Here is a 19,957-nt window from a genome sequence, read left to right as displayed (position 1 = left end):
AACATGAAAGTTTTACCCTATCCTCGACCAGTTAAAGTTTGTAAAAGATGTTTGAAAGGTATTGGACCAGGATTAGCTTACATCTGTTGTATTACTAAGAGAAGGGAAAACCTAATGAAGCAACTAGATGAAGATAAAAAGATATTAATATTATTAAGTTTCTATTAAAGCTAAATTAAAATAGTAATTCCAAAGTAATAAAAAACGAAAGAGGTGCTGAATTGCAATGCTCCAAAACACTTAAACAAAAGTTTAAAAAACGAGGCAATTTGCAGTAGTGGTGTAGTGGTAAAGCGCTCGCTTCAGAAGCGAGAGGTTCCGAGCTCGATCCCCACCACGTCCCTGGTAGTACCGCGCTCAACTTGTTTCTCTGCGCAGCGGCCTTGTTTGTCGAGGTTCGTGTTTCGGAGTTATAGAGTTGAGAGAGGGTTATAAACACTATTGAGTAGCCTCCTCATCTGTAGTGGCCTTCATGGCCTTGAGGAGGTGAATAACATTAAAAAAAAAAAAAAAATTTAATTAAGGTTGTGACATGCAGAACTTCAATTAGTATACAAAGACCAAAAACTTCTTCTAAAGCTTTGTTTACTGATTCACTGATGCATACAAGTGAAGTGAATAAATTAAAAAATGCATGTGGTCTCAGTAACACACAAGGTGCTAAATTTTTAAGTATTTTTAGAAGTTTGAAAGGTCGCAAATCATTTTAAAAAAATACAAGAAACAAAATGATTGAAGATGGCACCATTTTAAATGAATACTTTGACATAAGAACTGTTATATTTGATGAGGCTGAAAAGGTGATGGCTTATTGCAAAGATATTCAAGGACTGGTAGAAAATGTTGTCAAAAAAAGAAATATTTCAAGTGAGTTCATTTTTAAAAGTTGACTTTTATGAAGGAGCTGGATTTTTGAAAATTTGTTTAAATATCTTAGATCGTTGTGAGGTATGTAAAGAAAGGGTAAAAAATTTAGTTATGATGAAGGCATATGTAAAGAAAAATACAAAGATGGTGGGGTTAACAAACTCATTATCATTGCACTTGTAGAAAATTTGCAAGAATCTTACGCAAATACAAAAATAATATTTAATTTTATTAATTTAAATAGTATTAAATATTTTGGTGCTATCAATATGAAGTTGGCCAATATTTTTTTTTGGAATAGAAACTGCAGTCTCAACTCATCCTTGCTCTTGGTGTATAGCTAGCAAAGATGATTTTCAAAATTTTGAATTTCAATGTGAACATAGAATGCTTGGAATGATTAGATCATCAGCTAATAATTACAAAAATACTTGCAGAAATAAAATTAAAAAATCAAAATTATCTGCTGTACCCTATCTTAACTGTGAAGACCAACCACTTATCGATTTACCCAATGAAACAAAGGTTATAAAACTTCTTGCTCTGATGGAGCTACACCTTCTCAGTGGAAACTTTTTAATTCATCTTTATTCATATACAAAATCTAAAGAATTTTGTTTTAAAGCAGAGGAGTGGAATGAAAAACTGTGCTTTAAAAGACCAAGGCTTCATGGTGTGCAATTTAAAGAGAAAAAAACTTCTTGATAATATAGATATTTTGAATAATTCAATCAAGTTTAGATAATGATGAACATCTTTTTTTCATACTACAGGCATTTAAATGCTTGAGAGAAGTTAAAGTTAGTTGTTAAGCAATGACTTTAGAACCCAACTACGAAATAAAAGCAAAAGATTATCAAGAAACTTACTATACTTGGATTAAGAGTATCACCTAAAGTCCGTAGTTTAGTAAAAGATACAATAGAATTTTTAAAACTGATGTCAAGAGATTATCTAAACAAAGCTATTGGAGCGAACAAGCCTCTGAATTTGTTCATCAAAATTTTAGTCAGTTCTGGAAAAACGGTTACAGGGTATCCAAATTTCACAAAAATTATTCAAAAAGATTGCATAAAGCTATTGTTACATATAACTCTCGTCATACTTTGTTTTCTAAAAGTCTTACTGATTAACTATATATATAATTTATTGTGAAAAGTTAGTTTGTAAAACATGAAACAGATATTATTATTTGTTATGTTACTTGTTATGTTAAATATCACTAAAAACCACAACAACAAAAACTAAAATCTTCTTCTTATTTGTGTCCCAGTGATCGGACCCAATCATATTAAAACTCTGAGAACACGCACCTAATGTAACACCTTAAAAACATTTATGAATTTTTTTTTATATTTATTAGAATCAAAGTTTATCGACAAATTTTAAATATCATTCCAAAAAAATATACTATTTAAAGGTTGTGACCTTTTAAAGTTATTTTTTGGAGTAAATTGGGGAATAAAAATTAAAAAACAATGATAACTTTTTAATGAGAAGAGATTTTCGTATGAAATTTTAAATCTGTCAATTAATTTAAACCTAGTTAAAGATATTATGAAAAAAAAAAATTTTTTAATTAAAACCATACATGGGACACAAAGACCCAAGTTTTAGGTTTAGTATTGTTTCTCATCTACAATCGTCGCAATTTTTTCTAAAACGTTCTTATTTTGCATTAGTATGATTATTACAAAATTTTATGAAAGTGCCATTTCTGGAAGTTATTTATCTTAAACACTAAAAATTCTGGACCAGCTTGTTTAACCCCCTTTTATCTTTTTAGACATTGACAGAATATTTTCAAAATCTAGGCCATAACAGAACTAAGTACGGTGGTTTTGAAAATGTAATTCGTTTCTGGTGTACTTTTTCTTTTGTAAGAAATATTTTTACTAGTGTGTGATATATACATATATATATACAATGTATACATATATATGTATAAATATACGTATATATATATACAAGCACATATATATATATATATATATATATATATATATATATATATATATATATATATATACCAATATATATACCAATATATATATATATATATATATATATATATATATATATATATATATATATATATATATATATATATTGATAGATTGGTAGTTAGGTAGTTATATATATATTATATATAATTTATACATATATGTGCGTGTGTGAGTGTGTGTATATATATATATATATATATATATATATATATATATATATATATATATATATATATATATATATATATATATACATATACATATATATATGTATGTTAGGGCTGCTTTACGTCCCGGTACACCAGGACATGTCCCGGTTTTAAGCTCAGTGTCCCTGTCAAAAGACTAGTTGTCCCAGTCTATATAAAATTATTAGGCATATTTAAAAAATCTCCTACAATTCAAAAAACTCATAAAAATATCGATATGCGCACGCACGGAGCACCACCTTTTACAATAATTTTTGTTACGTAAGTGTTTACTTGATAAAATTTTTCTTAAAAAAAATAATTTTATTTTGTAATGCAATGACTTCCTAATTCAGTTTTTTTTAAATTAAAAAAACGTGCTTAAAATTTTAAGTTAGACTCTTGTTATCTGTCACATATTGATGTTGATTTCTTTAAATTATTAGCACCAAGTTGTTTTTGAATTTTAATTATTTATTTTAATTTGAGTACTTTAACAAACATGCCAAAAAGGAAGTGTTACTTTTCATAAAATTTTACAAAAAAATGGCCTTGTATTAAAAAAGGAAAAAATGAATATAAAGCATTTTGTTCTATTTACAACATTTTTATATCGGTGCGTCATGGTGGAAAATCAAGCATAAGAGATCATGTTAAATCAGGTAATCACAGTTTCAGATTAATGTCTGTATCATCATCAAGAGATGTATTGTCTTTTCTGATAATACAAAATTCTCCAGAAGATTTTTTAATATGTGCTGAGGAATTAACAACTGTCTGATGATGTTTAACAACTGTTAAACACCATCAGACATTCAGTTTATAAGACTGCACAACTAAACTCAATTCCATCATGTTTCCATATTCCAAAATTGCAAGCAAGCAACCCACTGCAAGAACAAAAGCAACTGCTCTAATTAAAAATCTATTAGCACCTAACTCCGTAGAGATAATTAAACAGGAATTACAAAAGGTTCCTATTTATGGAATTTCTACAGATTCATGTAATCATAAATACATGAAGATGTTTCCAATACTCATCCATTATTTCATGGAATGTGATGGCCTAAAAGTTAAACTCTTTGAGTTACAAACCTTGCCTAAGGAAAACGCCAATAGAATAACAGCGTTTTGTGAGATATATTGAATAATTATAATATTCCAGCATAAGGCCTGGGAGCATTTGTGGCTGATAATACTAATAGTTATTTTGGAGGGAGAGAAAGGCATGGAGTGAATAATGTGTTTTTTAAATTAAAAGAAACATTTTCTGCAAATATGGAAGGAGTCGGTTGTCCTGCACACATTATTTATAATACAGCTTCTACTGCTACCAATGTCTTGATGATTGATATAGAATCTGTAGTTTTAGAATTTTATAAATTTTTTTCAATATACACAGTAAGGTAAGAAAAACTTAAATATTTCTGCGAGTCCGCTGAGTTAACATATAACAACATATTATCACATTCAAAAAGTAGGTGGTTATCGCTCTTTCCAGCAATTGAAAGAGTATTAAAGTTGTGGGAACCATTGAAGAATTTTTTCTTGGAGGAAGAAAATCCCTCAAACGCAATAGTAGATTTTTTCAAAATCCATTATCAGAAGTATACGCTTTATTTATACACAGTCAGATGTTTGTGTTTGAAAAACAAATTAGGAAACTTGAAAAATCGATTATAACTGCTTTTGAAGTTAAAAATATTTTGGAGGACTTGAAAAAACAATTAACTGAATTAACTTGAAAAAACAATTAAACAAAAAACCATACTTATTTGCCAATCCATGTATGAAACCAGAAGTTTTTGTAAAAAATAAAAATGCTTTACTGGAAGTACCCCATTTTGACCCTTAAACATCAGACAGGTCCCTAATATTATAGAAAAAAAATTTTATAAAAATTTCAAAATTAATAATTATTTTGTATTTAGATTATTAGTTTACATTTTAATGCGTAAAAACTGCCATTTTTTAACATTAAAAAAATCAATTTTTCACAGTGTTTTTGAGTCAATTTTTTTTAGAGATGTTTTTATAAAACACGATTATTATTTTTGAAATTTTTATAAAATTTCGCTTCATTTGAGACCCAACATAACATACTTTTAAAGAAGTTTTTTTTCTATAATATTAGGGACCTGTCTAATGTTTAAGGGTCAAATTGGGGCGGTTCACCATGTCTTATATTAATATTTTTAATATTTTTTGTTCATTTACAGTTAGACGCAACAAAATATTCTTTGATAGACCAAACTTTTATTTTCACCCCAGTCTAATATATATGCGGTATTGGTGTAGTGGTAAAACGCTCGCTTCATAAACGAGAGGTTAAAAGTTTGATTCCCACCACGTCCCTGGTAGTACCGCGCTCAACTTGTTTCTCCGCGCAGCGGCCTTGTTCGTCAAGGTTCGTGTTTCGGAGTTAAAGAGTTGAGAGAGGGTTGTAATCACAAGTAGCCTCCTCATCTGTAGTGGCCCTGTCGGCTTTGGGGAGGTGAAATATAAAAATATATATATATTATAATATACACATTTATACAAGAATAAAATATCTTAATGTATTCTGCATCATCTCTATATATACATGTATATATATGTGTATTATAATATACATGTATAAAATTATTCATTGTATATTATAAACCTAAATTTTAATTATTCTCTAAAAAATTATTTAGTGAACTATTTTGGTTTTATATTCAATTCTAGCAGCATATTTAATTGGGTAAGTTTTTATTTATTTTAGCTAATATTTTGTTTAAATTTATAATATGTTTTGTATATTATGATATAGGCACATGTTTTAAATTTTTTAATCTCTGTATCATTGCTAAACTATTGTTTTGCGCTAATATCCATAGTTTCAATAATTTTTAATAATTCCAATGGAGGATTTTGATAACTAAGTTGCATTCTTGTGACTTATCTATAATGACCTTAATAATAATAACCTTGTGAATTACCATAAACCAGAAGTTTACTTCAATCTGTATTTTAAACAAATGTCATTTCACTCATATTTGTATATGTCTAAAATTATTTCATTTTAAAAAGTTGTTAATCTTTAAATAACATAAGAAAGAGTTTATATTTGTGCAGCAAAATAATTTAATTAAACCTTTACTTAACTATATAGACAAAAAATGCTCCAAAAAATGTCAATGATTAGTTACCATTTATCAATTTAATTAATCACATGATCTATTTTGATGTTTTTAGTTTAGAATTTAAACTCAGAATCAAAGCCTGTAGTCTCCTTTTTATAGAAGTTATTTTTATAAAATTGTCAATCGCTTTCTAATCAAATTTTTTAAGATCGTCTCTTGGTTAAATTTCGAGATTTATGGTAACTCCTATCAACTTGTCATAGAAATGTATTTCATATAGTACCCTGATCGTATTGAATTTTTTTAATACAAATGACCAGACAGTCATTTGTATTAAAAACTGTTGTTACAAAACAATGAAACCAAGGCTGGAAAACGTCTCTTCCTCCAATAAAAACGTAAGTACTTAAACATCTAATGGTATCAAAAGCAATTTAATGTTATAAAAGACGTAAATCTCAAAAAGAAAAAACAAAAAAATTTTATTCATGTCTATAGTTTAATTTATTTTAACTAAAAAAACCCATCTTTTTCAGGTGATGATAATGATTTTTCTTCAGATAGCTAACCAATTTAGTTTGTTTTCTGAAATAGAATAGTTGTTTTCATGTATGATTTTTAAAAGTATTAACCAGCAGACGTTCTCTGTCAAATATGTTGGTTGCGTTTTTAGGTATATTATAAACGGTCTTATGGTTGGAACAATATATTGTCAGTTATACAAACATCTACATCCATGTTCTTTTATCTATATTATATTGCTTGCTGTAATATCTTAAATGCTGCTTTTATTTTATTTTAACATAGTTTAAAATTTATTTGCAATGAAACTATAAAAAGTTTGAAAAAGCAAAAGTTTTTTTGAACTTTTTGCAAAAGATTAATTACAGGGTTATGCGGAAGTATAAATTTAAAAATGCAGAAATATAAACTAATTTATGCGGAAATATAAATTAAATTATGCGGAAATATAAACTAATAAATGCAGAAATATAAATTAAAACAAGAAAATCAAAATAAGAAAATGTGAACAAGAAAATATGAAATTCGAATAACAAATTAAAAAAAACCCTGTAATTTAATAAATATTGTCATTCTTTGAGTTTTTTTAATTTCTTGTTTTGATTTCATATTTTTTATTTATATTTTCTAATTTTGATTTTCTTGTTTTAATTTATATTTCCGCATTTCCTAGTTTATATATCAGCATAATTTAATTTATATTTCTACATAACCCTGTAAGAATAACCAAATTTATAATTTTGAAACACCAACTCCCCCAACCCCAATCCTTTCCTGTTTATATTAATGTTGTATTTAATTTTTTTTTCAAATGTGATTTTCATATGTATTTTTTCACATGTATTTTTAGAAGCATCATTTTGCAATATTAGATCGAATTCCAAGTTTTAATGATTTAACTGGTGTTCAATAAAAATCTGTGAAATGATTGAAGCTTAGAAAAAGGATAAAGCAACTTTTCTTGTTTTTAAATATATTTTATGTTTTGTAAAAAATTTACACATTTTTAAGAAAATGATGTTAAAACAAAGATCTAACAAAAAAACGAATTTACGAATTTTATTTAGTGCATTGTTCTTAAGGAAAGCAGTTTAAAGATGTGGTTGCCAAAAAAAAAAATGTGTTTAATCACTGTAATGAAGTTTCCTAAAGACAAGCTGCTCGAAAATATGAGTTTAGCACAGCGCTAATTAATTACTCACTATAAAAAAAGACCAGCATTGGTTACCATGAAATGAAAAAGATGCCAATGCAAAATAATAACCAGGAAGAAAGAATTCGCTAAAGATGTGATTGCCTGTAGAAGAACTTTGCAAGGAAAATCATCCATCATTGATGATGAATCATATTTCACTTAAGCTTACAACAAAATCAATGGCAATAACATTATTAAATTGTTACTTTCAAAGGCTGCTAGAAAGCTTGTGTTGTAGCAAAAGCGTCACTTTCAAAGGCTGCTAGAAGGCTTTGTTCAAGTTACAAGTTGAAGACACGACTCTACTAATAATCTAATATGTTTGGATCCCAATTACAACGTGTTATCAGCAAATTTTGTGCCATGCTTTGATACATCTATTTATCCTGTGTACAATCAGTGTGTGGGACTGTAAGAATAAAGATGTTCGAAGTCAAATATAAAAGTTTTTATCTTAAAACTTTTATCTTAAAATAACTTTTTTTTTTAAATACGTTTGGTATGTATTCACTTTGTAGGTTAAAGCTACTAGAAGGCTTTGTAGGTTGTAGCAAAAGCACCCTCAAACATATCTTAAATTGCTTAAAAAAGAATGTTATAGAAAAAAAAGACCAGGCACTATTGGACAGAGGCTTTGAGGTCGCCAAAAAAGTAGTAAACATTATTCAAAGTATTGTGATCAATTTATTATTGACTTAATAAGGAGTCTTACTTTACTTTGTCAAATAGCACGCTGGTTGGTAATAATACATGCTATTCACGCTGGTTCGTAATAATACATGCTATTCACGCTGGTTTGTAATAATACATGCATTCACGCTGGTTGGTAATAATACATTCAAATGATCAAATATTTAACATCAGAAGTATTATGAGGCTGCAAAATTTGAAATAAAATTACTTGTATGGATGCCAATCTTCCTACAAAGGGTCGCATCAATTTACTCTGTCCTTCTGGCCAAGCAATAAACTAAGAGATCTATTTAAAAGAGTGTTTACAAAAGCACTTGCAACCTTTTAATAATAAATATTATTAAGACACTAAGTACATTTTTTGCCCCAATTTGGCAACATCTCACTATGCTAATTCGGTTACGAATTGGCTGAAAATCCAGAAGATACCATTTATTCAAAAAAAGGACAATCTAGCAAACTTGCCAGAAGCTCAGGCTATAGAGGATTTTTGGACAATGATTAGGCACGATTTGTACAATGATGTCTCAAATTTTATGGCACAGGTGTTATGTTTGTTTTGCAATTAATTTACCATCCAAGAATGAAATGATAGAAACTATGAAATCAAAAGAAACGTTCATGAAAAACAAACACTTTGGTTCCAGATTAAATTCGTTAGTTTTTTAATACCAATGAAACTATAATTCCTTGTACAATATCCAATAATACCAATTAAACCATAATTACTTTTACAATCTATAATAATACCATTTAAGCCATGATTTTTTTGTACAATCTACGACAACACCAATTAAACAATGATTTCTACTATAATCTACAAAAATAACTCGTATAATATTTATTTTAGATTTAGCTTCAGTACCATTTTAGTAATCTCTCTCTCTTGGTTTGGAAATTAATTTCCAAAAACTTCTTGGTATAAATGTGACTTGACTGCCAGCATCAGTTTATATTGCAGTCTTCATACTTTTCTTTATTTTTATCAATATAGTTAGCTAAGGAATGGCCTACTCTCCCAATGTTATTTTTGCATAAAAAGTACTTGTTCAAGCTGCCTAATAAAGTCAACACAAGATCATAGTTTAGAGCAATTTTTCATTTTTTTCTTCAATCTTCGATTCTTAATTTTTGTAGCCTTTCAAGAGTTTTGATTCTCTAGTTAAAGGAGTCAAAAAATCTCATTTAAATCAGATATTATCTGCACTTTAACATTTTTTTACTAATTTTTCAAAGTTACAAACTGTAAAACTTTCTATAATTTTGTTCATTTTTTATATCATTTTTTAATTATATTATTTTAACTTTTTTGCATATTGTTGCATCTTGTAATATGTTGTATTTTGTAGTATGTTGCATCTTGTAGTGTGTTGCATCTTGTAGTATCTTGCATCTTGTAGTATGTTGCATCTTGTAGTATGTTGCTTTTTGTAGTATGTTGCATTTTGTAGTATGTTGCATCTTCTAGTGTGTTTCATCTTCTAGTATGTTGCATCCTCTAGTATATTGGATTTTGTAATATATTACAAGATTTTGTAGATCTTGTAGTATTTTGCATCTTGTAGTATGCTGCATCTTATAGTACGTTAGACATAGTGTCATAATTTTTTTTTTATAACTTTTTTTCAAAAAATATTTAATCGAAAATTGTCATGAAAACTATAAGTGTTAGTTAAAAACAATTTAAAAAATCAAGTCATTAAATTGCGTATTAGTGTAATTGGTCAAATGATTAGTGCATCGTCAAAACTCAATTTTGTACGAACTTGACATTTTTCTCAGGCGATACCTTGTTCATATGTAACTATTATCAACAATCCATGTACACTTTTTATTTAAGTGGTACCCAAAAATTCTAAATAGGACGAGCTCATAGATGGTTAGACCTAATCAGGTTATCGATATGATATGCTTGAATGAATAAGACCGACCTTGGTTATTCACTCTGACCACTTGATTATTCATTGAATAATTAAAATACAGTTCTTAGTTGGTTCTAATTTTTGGCAAAATTGCAAGCTAAACAAGAACTTTCATCTTTGTTTCATTAGGTTCATGATATCATTCGGTGTTCGAGACCTTATCTGCAAAATAACATTGACTAGAGCATTTAAAAACAAAACATTTTTAAGAAAAAGCAAATTTGTATGACGAATGCAATAAATTTTATTTTAGATTTCCCCCGCCATATACACTTCAACCAGTTTTTGTTAAAGTTGGACAATATTTGTGGTAAAAGTTTAGAATTAAAAGAATAAGGTTTATTTAATATTTAATACGATGCTCTAAGCTAAAATCAGCAAGTATTCTACCACACAATGACGCAGTTTTCTTCGAGTTAAAAGTCACGCAAAAACGCAGATTACTTTGAGTTAGCAACCACGCAATAATGCAGTTATCCTTAAATTAACGATCACGAATTTCAACAACCTGTTCCACTTTTTTCCAAGTAAAGGTTTTCCTGTTATTAGCATTATTTGATAGGTTGGTACTGTTGCATTAACAATAGCGGTTGTTACCGTTGCATTAACAGGAAGAGATCTTACCAACAACTTATTGTGTACCTCGAAAAATAAACAAAGAAAAAATTGTGTTTTTTTTAACTAAATCATATTTTGTACATAAGAAAACTTCTATCAGCTATATTTAAATTTTGTTATTTAGTTTAGAATTATATATTACTGTTGATATTATAAAATATTTCGTGTTTTTTTTTTTTAATGATTAAAAGCTATAAAGTCTTTTGTATATTTTTTCAAAGACATGAATTTTTTCAAAGAAACTTATGTAAATTGTAGTTTTTAATTGTAGGGGTTTGGTTTTACTGAGCGTGTGTTAAAAGTTACTTCAGAAATATTTATTTGAAAATATGAATAACTTTGAACAAAGATATTATTTAACATTTAAGATTTACTAATCAAAAACAACATTTTATAAGAAATCCATTTAGTATAGCAGAAATATCTTTGTTCTATGTTATATAATTTATATATATATATAAATATTTACGTATATGTATATATATATATATAATATATATATATATATATATATATATATATATATATATTTATGTATTTGTATATATATATATATATATATATATATATTTATGTATTTGTATATATATATATATATATATATATATATATATATATATATATATATATATATATATATATATATATATATACAAATATATAAATATATAATTTGAAAGATGTGATCTGAAAGAAGTCATCTTGTATTAGAGTATATTATATATTATTTTAAAACGTCAAGAAATAAAGTTGTTCTCAATATTAATACTTTTATTATAAAAGAGATTTTTGCTGGGTTATGGATACCAGCAGGGCTGTGAAGTCGGAGTCGCTAAACAAAATCGCGACTCTGACTCCAATATTAAAACTTCTCTGTAATGCACGTGCATGTATTTAACCTTCAAAGAATTTTTCATATATTTGGCATAAAAAAAAGTTTTTAATTATCGCGTAATATTTTTTTAAAGAATTCAAAGAATATTTCAAAAATTTTGCTTTGGAGTCGGAGTCGTACTCTGAAAATTTCAACGATTGGAGTCGGTACTTTTTTTTTACGACTCCACACCACTGGATACTAGCATCATCAACTTGTATATTACAAGTAGAAAATAAAAAAATCTTTCATTTTACATTGTTTTATCTTTAAAAACTCATCAGAAATCTAACGAATTTTTATTGGTGGAAGACTGTAAATTTAAAGAAAAATGATAAATGATTTTCTTTTTAATGCCTTCAAAAATAATAAAAACCAAATATATAGTAATCGATTAGAAATAATAAATACCAACTATATAGTAAACAATTAAAAAAAAAATGATTACAAAATATGTAGCAATCAATTAAAAATGATAAATACCAAATATATAGTAAACAAATAAAATAATGGTTACAAAATATATAGTAAACTATTAAAAATAATGAGTATTTGGGTAAATTAAAAATAAAAAAAGGTAAAAGTTGATTGTTTGAAATAATTCACAAAAATTAAAGTTTAACTAAATATACTTGTAGTTTCACACGCAAGAAATACTCCAATTACATTAACAATCTCTTTATTCTCAAAAATCTCTCCTTATACAAAATTAACACTTTCTTTTATATACATATTATATTTTCCCAGAAAACCTTCGAAAACTCTCCAATGAAAACGGCTAAGTGTATAAATAATTGTCATTGGTTAAAAAAATATCACGTGAAGCATTTGAAGTTTCTAGCGATTTCGCCGAGTAAGCATAACAATATTTCTGGTCATAATTCCATTTTTCCATTCACCTAATTATTAGGCATTGCAAAACTTGTAGTTACACTAGTTGATATCGTTTATCACTGATTTGTGAAAGTTTTTCTGATTAAACATCTTTAAGGAATGGTGCAGCCATTTGCAAATAATTATATTTTTGCAACATTGTTAGAGTTTATTTTTTACAAGAAAATTGTTTAAACTTTAACTGTAGTAAAGCTTTTCATATTAAAATTTTGTTAAAATGTTTTATATTACTATAAGCTTTTATACACTCTTATTATTAGTATAATTATTATTTAATAATTATAATTTAAATAGTTATTACTAATATTTATAATAATAATATATTATATTGCAACCATATGTACAACATAACCATGACGTATAATATCAAACTATATGTATATATTATATATATATATTATTTGTTACTTATTAAATACTGCTTGTTTACTGGTTGTTCCGTATAAATTAAAAATTAATTCGCGAACAAATTTTAATTGCACCTTCTAACACCGCGTGCAATCCTGTCCGCTGTCTTTATGCTATCTTTTTAAATCGATTACTTCTATCTTTCACTCTAACATATCTTCGTTCTTCCTAAAATCACTTTACTCTTGGTCCGTAGAGCGGGTTATGACGCTCCTTTTGGAGCCGAACTTGTCTTTGTGGTCCTTGGTAATGTGGCCTCTATATGGCAATTAGCCGGAGAAGGATAAACCACAGTACCAATACTGCTTGTTTAAAACTTTAAAAATTTTAGATACAAAGTTAAACTTTCTACTTGCCTGTTTATTAGCAAACGTTTTTATAAAGTTATTAAAATTTCATTCCGGGGTCGCCCATAAATTAGACGCAGTTTTTGACAATTTTGACTGAAAAAGCCGTAGACGCAGCGTTTACATCAGTCTAATACGTAGACGCAAGAGTTTACATTAATCTAATAAAATTTAAGTCAATTTAAAAAGTCAATTCCAATAAAATTTAAGCCAATATCCGTTTAAGTTAAATAGAAATAGCCGCAGTCGAGCGTACGTCAACTGATGGTTTGTATTTTAGGCTAGACACTCTTTTAATCATTAGAAAGGATTTTCTAGACTTGAGTCTTGAAAAAAAATGGTTCGTCACAAAACTAAATACTGCAACAAATCGTCACAAAATCACTAACCCTTCTTCCTCTCTTTTCCCTCCCCCAACCCCCTCATCTTTTACCGCGCTGCGTAATTTGTGGACGACCCCTTACATGATATGGAAAATTAAATGACAAGCGGCAGTGACGAATCCAGCATTTTTTGGTGTTTGAGATAGCTAAATTCCAGAAATAAAACAAACTCCAAACATTTGTATGTTTAAACTTATGTCAAATAATGATGCTTTGCAAAAAATTGCAATGATTGGAGGCTAGGAACAAAAAAGCCCTATAACTTCATACCCTTACCCACCACCCCAAGCGTGATAGGCAACAAGTTGATAAAATACTTTTTGTACTATTCTCAACTAGACTTGTCCTCATCGATAAATTATCATCATCTCCTCAAAGTTTGTGACTTTCTGAAATAGAGGGGGGTTCAAACTTTGTATGGTCATAATTTTTGATGCAAATTATTTATCTAAATGTATTTAGCAGTTTAAATAAACTAAAAAGAGTTACAACTATGAGTTTCATTATTTCAGCTTATTTACCTCTCTACCGCCTTAAAAAAATTCATTTAAAAAAAAGGTTTGCATTTCATAACGTATTAAAGTTGTTTTGGAAAGCGGATAAAAGAGATTTTATTATTATAAATAAGACATAGTATTAGGTGTTTAGTCATAAATTATGTTTAATTCTATGCTTTTAAGTGAGAACCGTTTAGTGATATTACTATGGGTTTGTATTGTTTACAAAGATGATTGTTTTTAATCTAATTATATTAAAAATCAGTTCATAATCATATTACGTTATTTATTTTTGACGTAATTATTTTGAAGAACATCAACAGGAAACGGAATTTTATCCAAACTGAAAATATCAAAGAAGTTTACAGTAATTGATTTAAAAAGAAGGAAAAAGACAATTTATTGTACTGGATTGGAACCAGCTCTAGAGCCACTAGCTTTGGAAAAGTTTTGAGTACAAAAACGCATAATATTAATAAAGTAAATAATAAAAGAAAAGAAAAATTAATAACCAAATAAAAATTAATAATCAACTAAAATAAATAACGCAATTATACTACTGTATAAATTTTACAGTAGTAGATTACATGGGAGTAATGTATTTAGAAAAGGTTTATTTTCAGTATTATAAGGTTGCAACCCTATAACTTCAAACACACAAACCTAGATGATATGTTGATAGGTATAACTTAAAAAAAGATTAGATACCTTGATTATAGTGTATTCCAGGTTGAACTCTTGATGGACTCTAGGCTATAAAAAAATCAACAACAAAAGTTGTAAAATTTAAATTTCTTAAACATTTGTTTTGTATTTTAATAATAAAAGCTTATTTTAAAGGTGTTCATTTACCCAAAATAAAAGTGTTTAGTTATCCCACATTACTTTAATCACCGAAGTTTTGTAAACAATTTATGAGACCATTTATACAAGTTTATTTAAACAGATGAGTAGTACACAAGAGCAAATTCAAAACTTTAAAAAAGTTCTAACTATAATTTCTTACCTTAAAAGTTTTCAAATATCCACCGTGTATAATTAGCTTATTTTCGATTTTTTTTATTTTTATTTTTAATCAAAACTGGTGCAATAAACAATATACCTTTTAATAGAGGATTTTTTAGAACAAACATTTTTACAGTAAAAATAATTTTCCTAATATTTATCTACTTTATTAGTCTTATTAAATAGAAATGTTAAAAAGATCCTGAGCAGCGTTTTGTATAGAGTCACCTCGCTTTGGAACTCTCTAGGTAATGACGTCATGTCGTGTATAAAACTAATTTGTTTCAAAAAATTTATTATAAATTAACAAATCAAAAATCGTTTTTGTAAAATTTGTCTTTTTTGAATTCTTTGTTTTTTCTTTCAACTTTCTCGTTAATAGAAATTTTAATCACTCCTTGTTTTTTTATTTAATGTAAATTTTTTCAATTGTTTAAAAACTTTCAACCTTGTCTCTCTAACTGAATCATCCTACAGATATATATTACCATTTCTATTGATTTTTTAATCAGTACAGCTTTACAAAAGAGCAGGACTAATATCTGCTAGCTTAGGTGACATAATGTCCTTTGTCTGGACATAAAATATTACTATTATCTTGCTATATTATTGTATGATATAAAAGTCATAATTTAGATCCTATACTGGCTTTTTATTTGCAAGCCTTTTTTAACTATTTATTCTTTTTCCACTATTTTTCATTTTTTGGACACTTTTTTTATTGAAACTTTCCACTTACATTTTTATTGAAACGCTTAACACCTCATATTACTTTATTTAAATTAGCATTGCTAAAACCGTTTTTTACTTGAAATAATAATAAAAACTGTTTTTAACAATATCAGCAAGCAGATTACTTTTCAGAATAATATTTAGTTTATATTTTTATACATAAGTTTTTCGAAAATATGTAATGACATTGAACCGAAGTTTACCCGAAGTCGTTGAGTGTAGCTGCATGTTTTGTAAAAAACATGTAACTTTACTCTTAGAAAGATGGTTGCTAAAATAATGATTGTTAAAAAAGGTTTTAAAAAATGCAATTTATGGATATGAGTTTATTAAATAGAGACAAAAATTTTATTAGCTAAAGTTTAAATTTTTATATTATTTCGTCGTAATGGACACGCGTCGTCCGGAAAACGTCCGTTTAACGTCTCACGAACATCCAAACGTAGGGGATGTTCGTGAGACGTTAAACAACGCCAGAAGGCATGAGTTGTCCCGGGGACCCCCCGCGGAAGTCCCCTGGACAACTCATGCCTTCTGGCGTTGCAACTAAATTTTAAATTTCTTAAGTGAACCCAAGCTTCATCAGGGGCGGATCCAGACCACCAAGTAAGGGGGGGGGGGCAATTTTTCAGGAACCCCACAAATCTTTTTTATATAATTTTCGTCTGAATATTACTCTTTTTCTGTCATACTTATACATATTACTCTTTAATTTTTAATTTTAATCTTTAGTTCTAAATAAACTGCTTTGACCAGAGCAACTATGAAATGACGTCATATATTGATATTTCAGTAGTCCGGTTTAAAATTTGTGCGGCACAACTTAATTGAATCACTTTTAAAGGTGGCCTATGACTGGACCTAATTTTGAAATTTCTAAAATCATCGAATATGACAATTTTGGTTTTCAACCTACAACTTTTGATTTTTTATTTTTACTACTAATTAAAACATGAACAACTTATTTTTAAGCCTACTACATTTTCAACCTACTGAAATTTCAACCTACTGGGTTTTCAACCTACTGAATTTTCAACCTACTGTATTTTCGACCTACTTTTTTTTCGATCGACTTTATAACTACGTCGTTTCCGGTATGTATTTTATTTTAATTAAAACTCAATCTAATCAGCCGTTGATATATATATATATATATATATATATATATATATATATATATATATATATATATATATATATATATATATATATATATATATATATATATATATATATATATATATATATATATATATATATATATATATATATATATATGAGTGATATATATTGCTAATATATCCATACAAAAACAAAAAAACACAAGTTTGTTTTTGTATGCATTTAGGTAAAATAAAAATGGCAGTTAATAGTAGAAATAATACATAGTGGTCAGTAACTTCCATAGGCTGATATGACATAGGCTTCTTGCTGATGGAATTCTGAAAACAAAAACTTGTGTATTCTTGATTTCTTGTTAATGGTTTTTGAAAAAAAAGCCCTTAAAAACGTAAGGAAAAAACGGTAAAAACACTAACTAGTAGGTTGAAATGAAAATCTCTGAAAATCGGTTAAAAATCAAACAATCGCAAATCGGTTGAAAATAAAAGTCTCTAAAATAGGTTGAGAAAAAAATCGGTCGAAATTGAAAACGTCTCAAATCGGTCGAATTAAAAAAAAGCCAATAATCGGTTGAAATCAATTTTTGCCTCAGTAGGACATCTAAAAATTATTTCCACTTTTTAGTAGATGTTTTATTTTGTAGATCAAGTTTGTAGGTGCAGGTTTTTGTAGGTTGAGCTATGCGACACGCTTTTAAACAGTACGTTGAAAGTTTAAAAGAGAAAAGGAATTTATAGGAATTTCTAAATTCTAAATTATTTTTATTTTATTACTTACCATGGTTTTTATTTTTGCAAATTAAACATTGAAATACTTTTACTTTATATTATTTTACTTTTCATATAGTTTTTTATTAATGATGCAATTTAATATTTTATTATTAATTTGATATAAGTAATGCTTGCTTCAAATATATCTAAAGTGAAATAAATAAGCGAACGTTTGGGATAGCCAAAAGGTAGAAACATTCATTAAAGTTTTTGGTTTTGCAACAGACAATTTTTTAAATGTTTTTCAGCTTTTTTCTGTCTTGTTCTCTAAAATTCTTTTAAATAATTATCTCTACAATTATCTCAGTTATACTTATTGTTTTTTATAATTTTAAAGAATAATTTACCGAATACAAATCTGTTAAATTAATGTAATAGTTATTTTAATAGAAGCCAATGCATTTTATTCAGCAGGTAACAGTAATTTATTTGAGTATAATGAATGAGTAAGTAAAGTGTTTGATCAAATGTTATTGACTTGAACGACACTATAACTAAATAGTAAAAAAAAAATTACTTTCAAAATCAGTATTTTTCAACAATTTTGTAATATTAGTTTAATATCAGTTTACAATAAATAAATTGTTATAGATTGTTGCCATTGTTACTATTATTTTTTCGAGACGCAATGAAAAGACTAATCCTTTTCGGTTGCAGAAGTTTAGAAATTTTTGTTGAAATACCTTCAACTAGTTTTACTGCTACTATTAAGAATACTTAAAGAAGCAATTATCTCAAAACCGCATCAGCACCACCACCGTAAATTAGTATTAGTATTACTATTTAACATGTTGAACATGAGAAATCAGAACTACTAGACAAAGGCATAAACGGAGAAAAGCAGAAAAGGAATGATATCTCACTTGACATAATTATGCCTGTTTCAGAAAATGATCAGATTTTAAGTGAGCCTCAACCTGACTCTGCAACCATTAAGATTAGCTGAACATGTTTAAATCAGATTTCAAATTCTAGGTTTATTAATGACTTTGGAAACTTTGTCGGTACTACTATTGATGTTATAACTAACATCAATAGTAGTAACGAACTGTCAAGGAAACCATAAACTGACTAAAAAATGCCACATTCAGTTCACATTAAGAAAAGTAATCGAGAAAAGCGATATCTTAATCATTTTCATCTGGAAAAATACGAATGATTAGTATATTCAGATTAAAAAAAAGGGAAAATACTGCAAATATTATGCATTATTTTTATACCACCGGACTGCAAGATCTCAAAAACAAGTTGCACTTCAGAAGCAAGTTAAGCAGCCATTACACAGTGGGCAAGCTTTGGACAAAAGTCAAAATTTTGACATGATCCAATCTGTCTAAAAATCATATACAATGTTCTATATATATATCTAAATAAAGTACTGGAGCTATTTTATTACATTTGTTGTTAAATAATTCTTAATCGTCTTTCCGTAACAGCTTTATAATAATTTGGTAAAAAGTTGAAAATATTTCCGTGCTACAAAACTACACACGCAAATGCAGTCGTTTGGAAACTAACTATGATGTATTATGCCGACTTTTGTGCTCATCAGACCCAATAATCAGCAGAATAAGGAGGTCAAATTCTCAAAACTCAAAATCTCAACTCCCAGAAAGAGTTAGTGATTTGCTTCAGGCTCGAACTGTCGATTCACCCAAAACATGATTTCTTATTTTATGCATGTAAGTATGTTTTATAAATTGTTAATGTGTTTCAAATTGTTAATGTTTTATAGCAATATTTTTTGTTTTTATAATTAATGACCTAAATCTTTACTTAAAATCAATTACCTAAATATTTAATAGTT

The 19,957-nt window shown here is 27.5% G+C and overlaps 1 protein-coding gene across 2 annotated transcripts in view; it reads left to right on the top strand.

The window, feature by feature from the left end:
* The window catches only part of LOC136080874 (uncharacterized), a 110,164-nt gene extending 98,800 nt beyond the window's left edge, over window positions 1-11,364 (top strand). For both annotated transcript variants that reach the window (XM_065798231.1, XM_065798232.1), the window contains 2 exons: window positions 5,740-5,786; window positions 10,754-11,364. In XM_065798231.1, the coding sequence (XP_065654303.1) occupies window positions 5,740-5,786; window positions 10,754-10,792 (86 nt within the window). In that variant the 3' untranslated portion in view covers window positions 10,793-11,364. The remainder of the gene's footprint in view (window positions 1-5,739; window positions 5,787-10,753) is intronic.
* Window positions 11,365-19,957: the final 8,593 nt, after the last annotated feature.

The sequence above is a fragment of the Hydra vulgaris genome, chromosome 05 (genome assembly GCF_038396675.1).
Source record: "Hydra vulgaris chromosome 05, alternate assembly HydraT2T_AEP".
Lineage (NCBI taxonomy): Eukaryota > Metazoa > Cnidaria > Hydrozoa > Anthoathecata > Hydridae > Hydra > Hydra vulgaris.
This window is presented reverse-complemented; position numbering and strand designations above follow the sequence as displayed.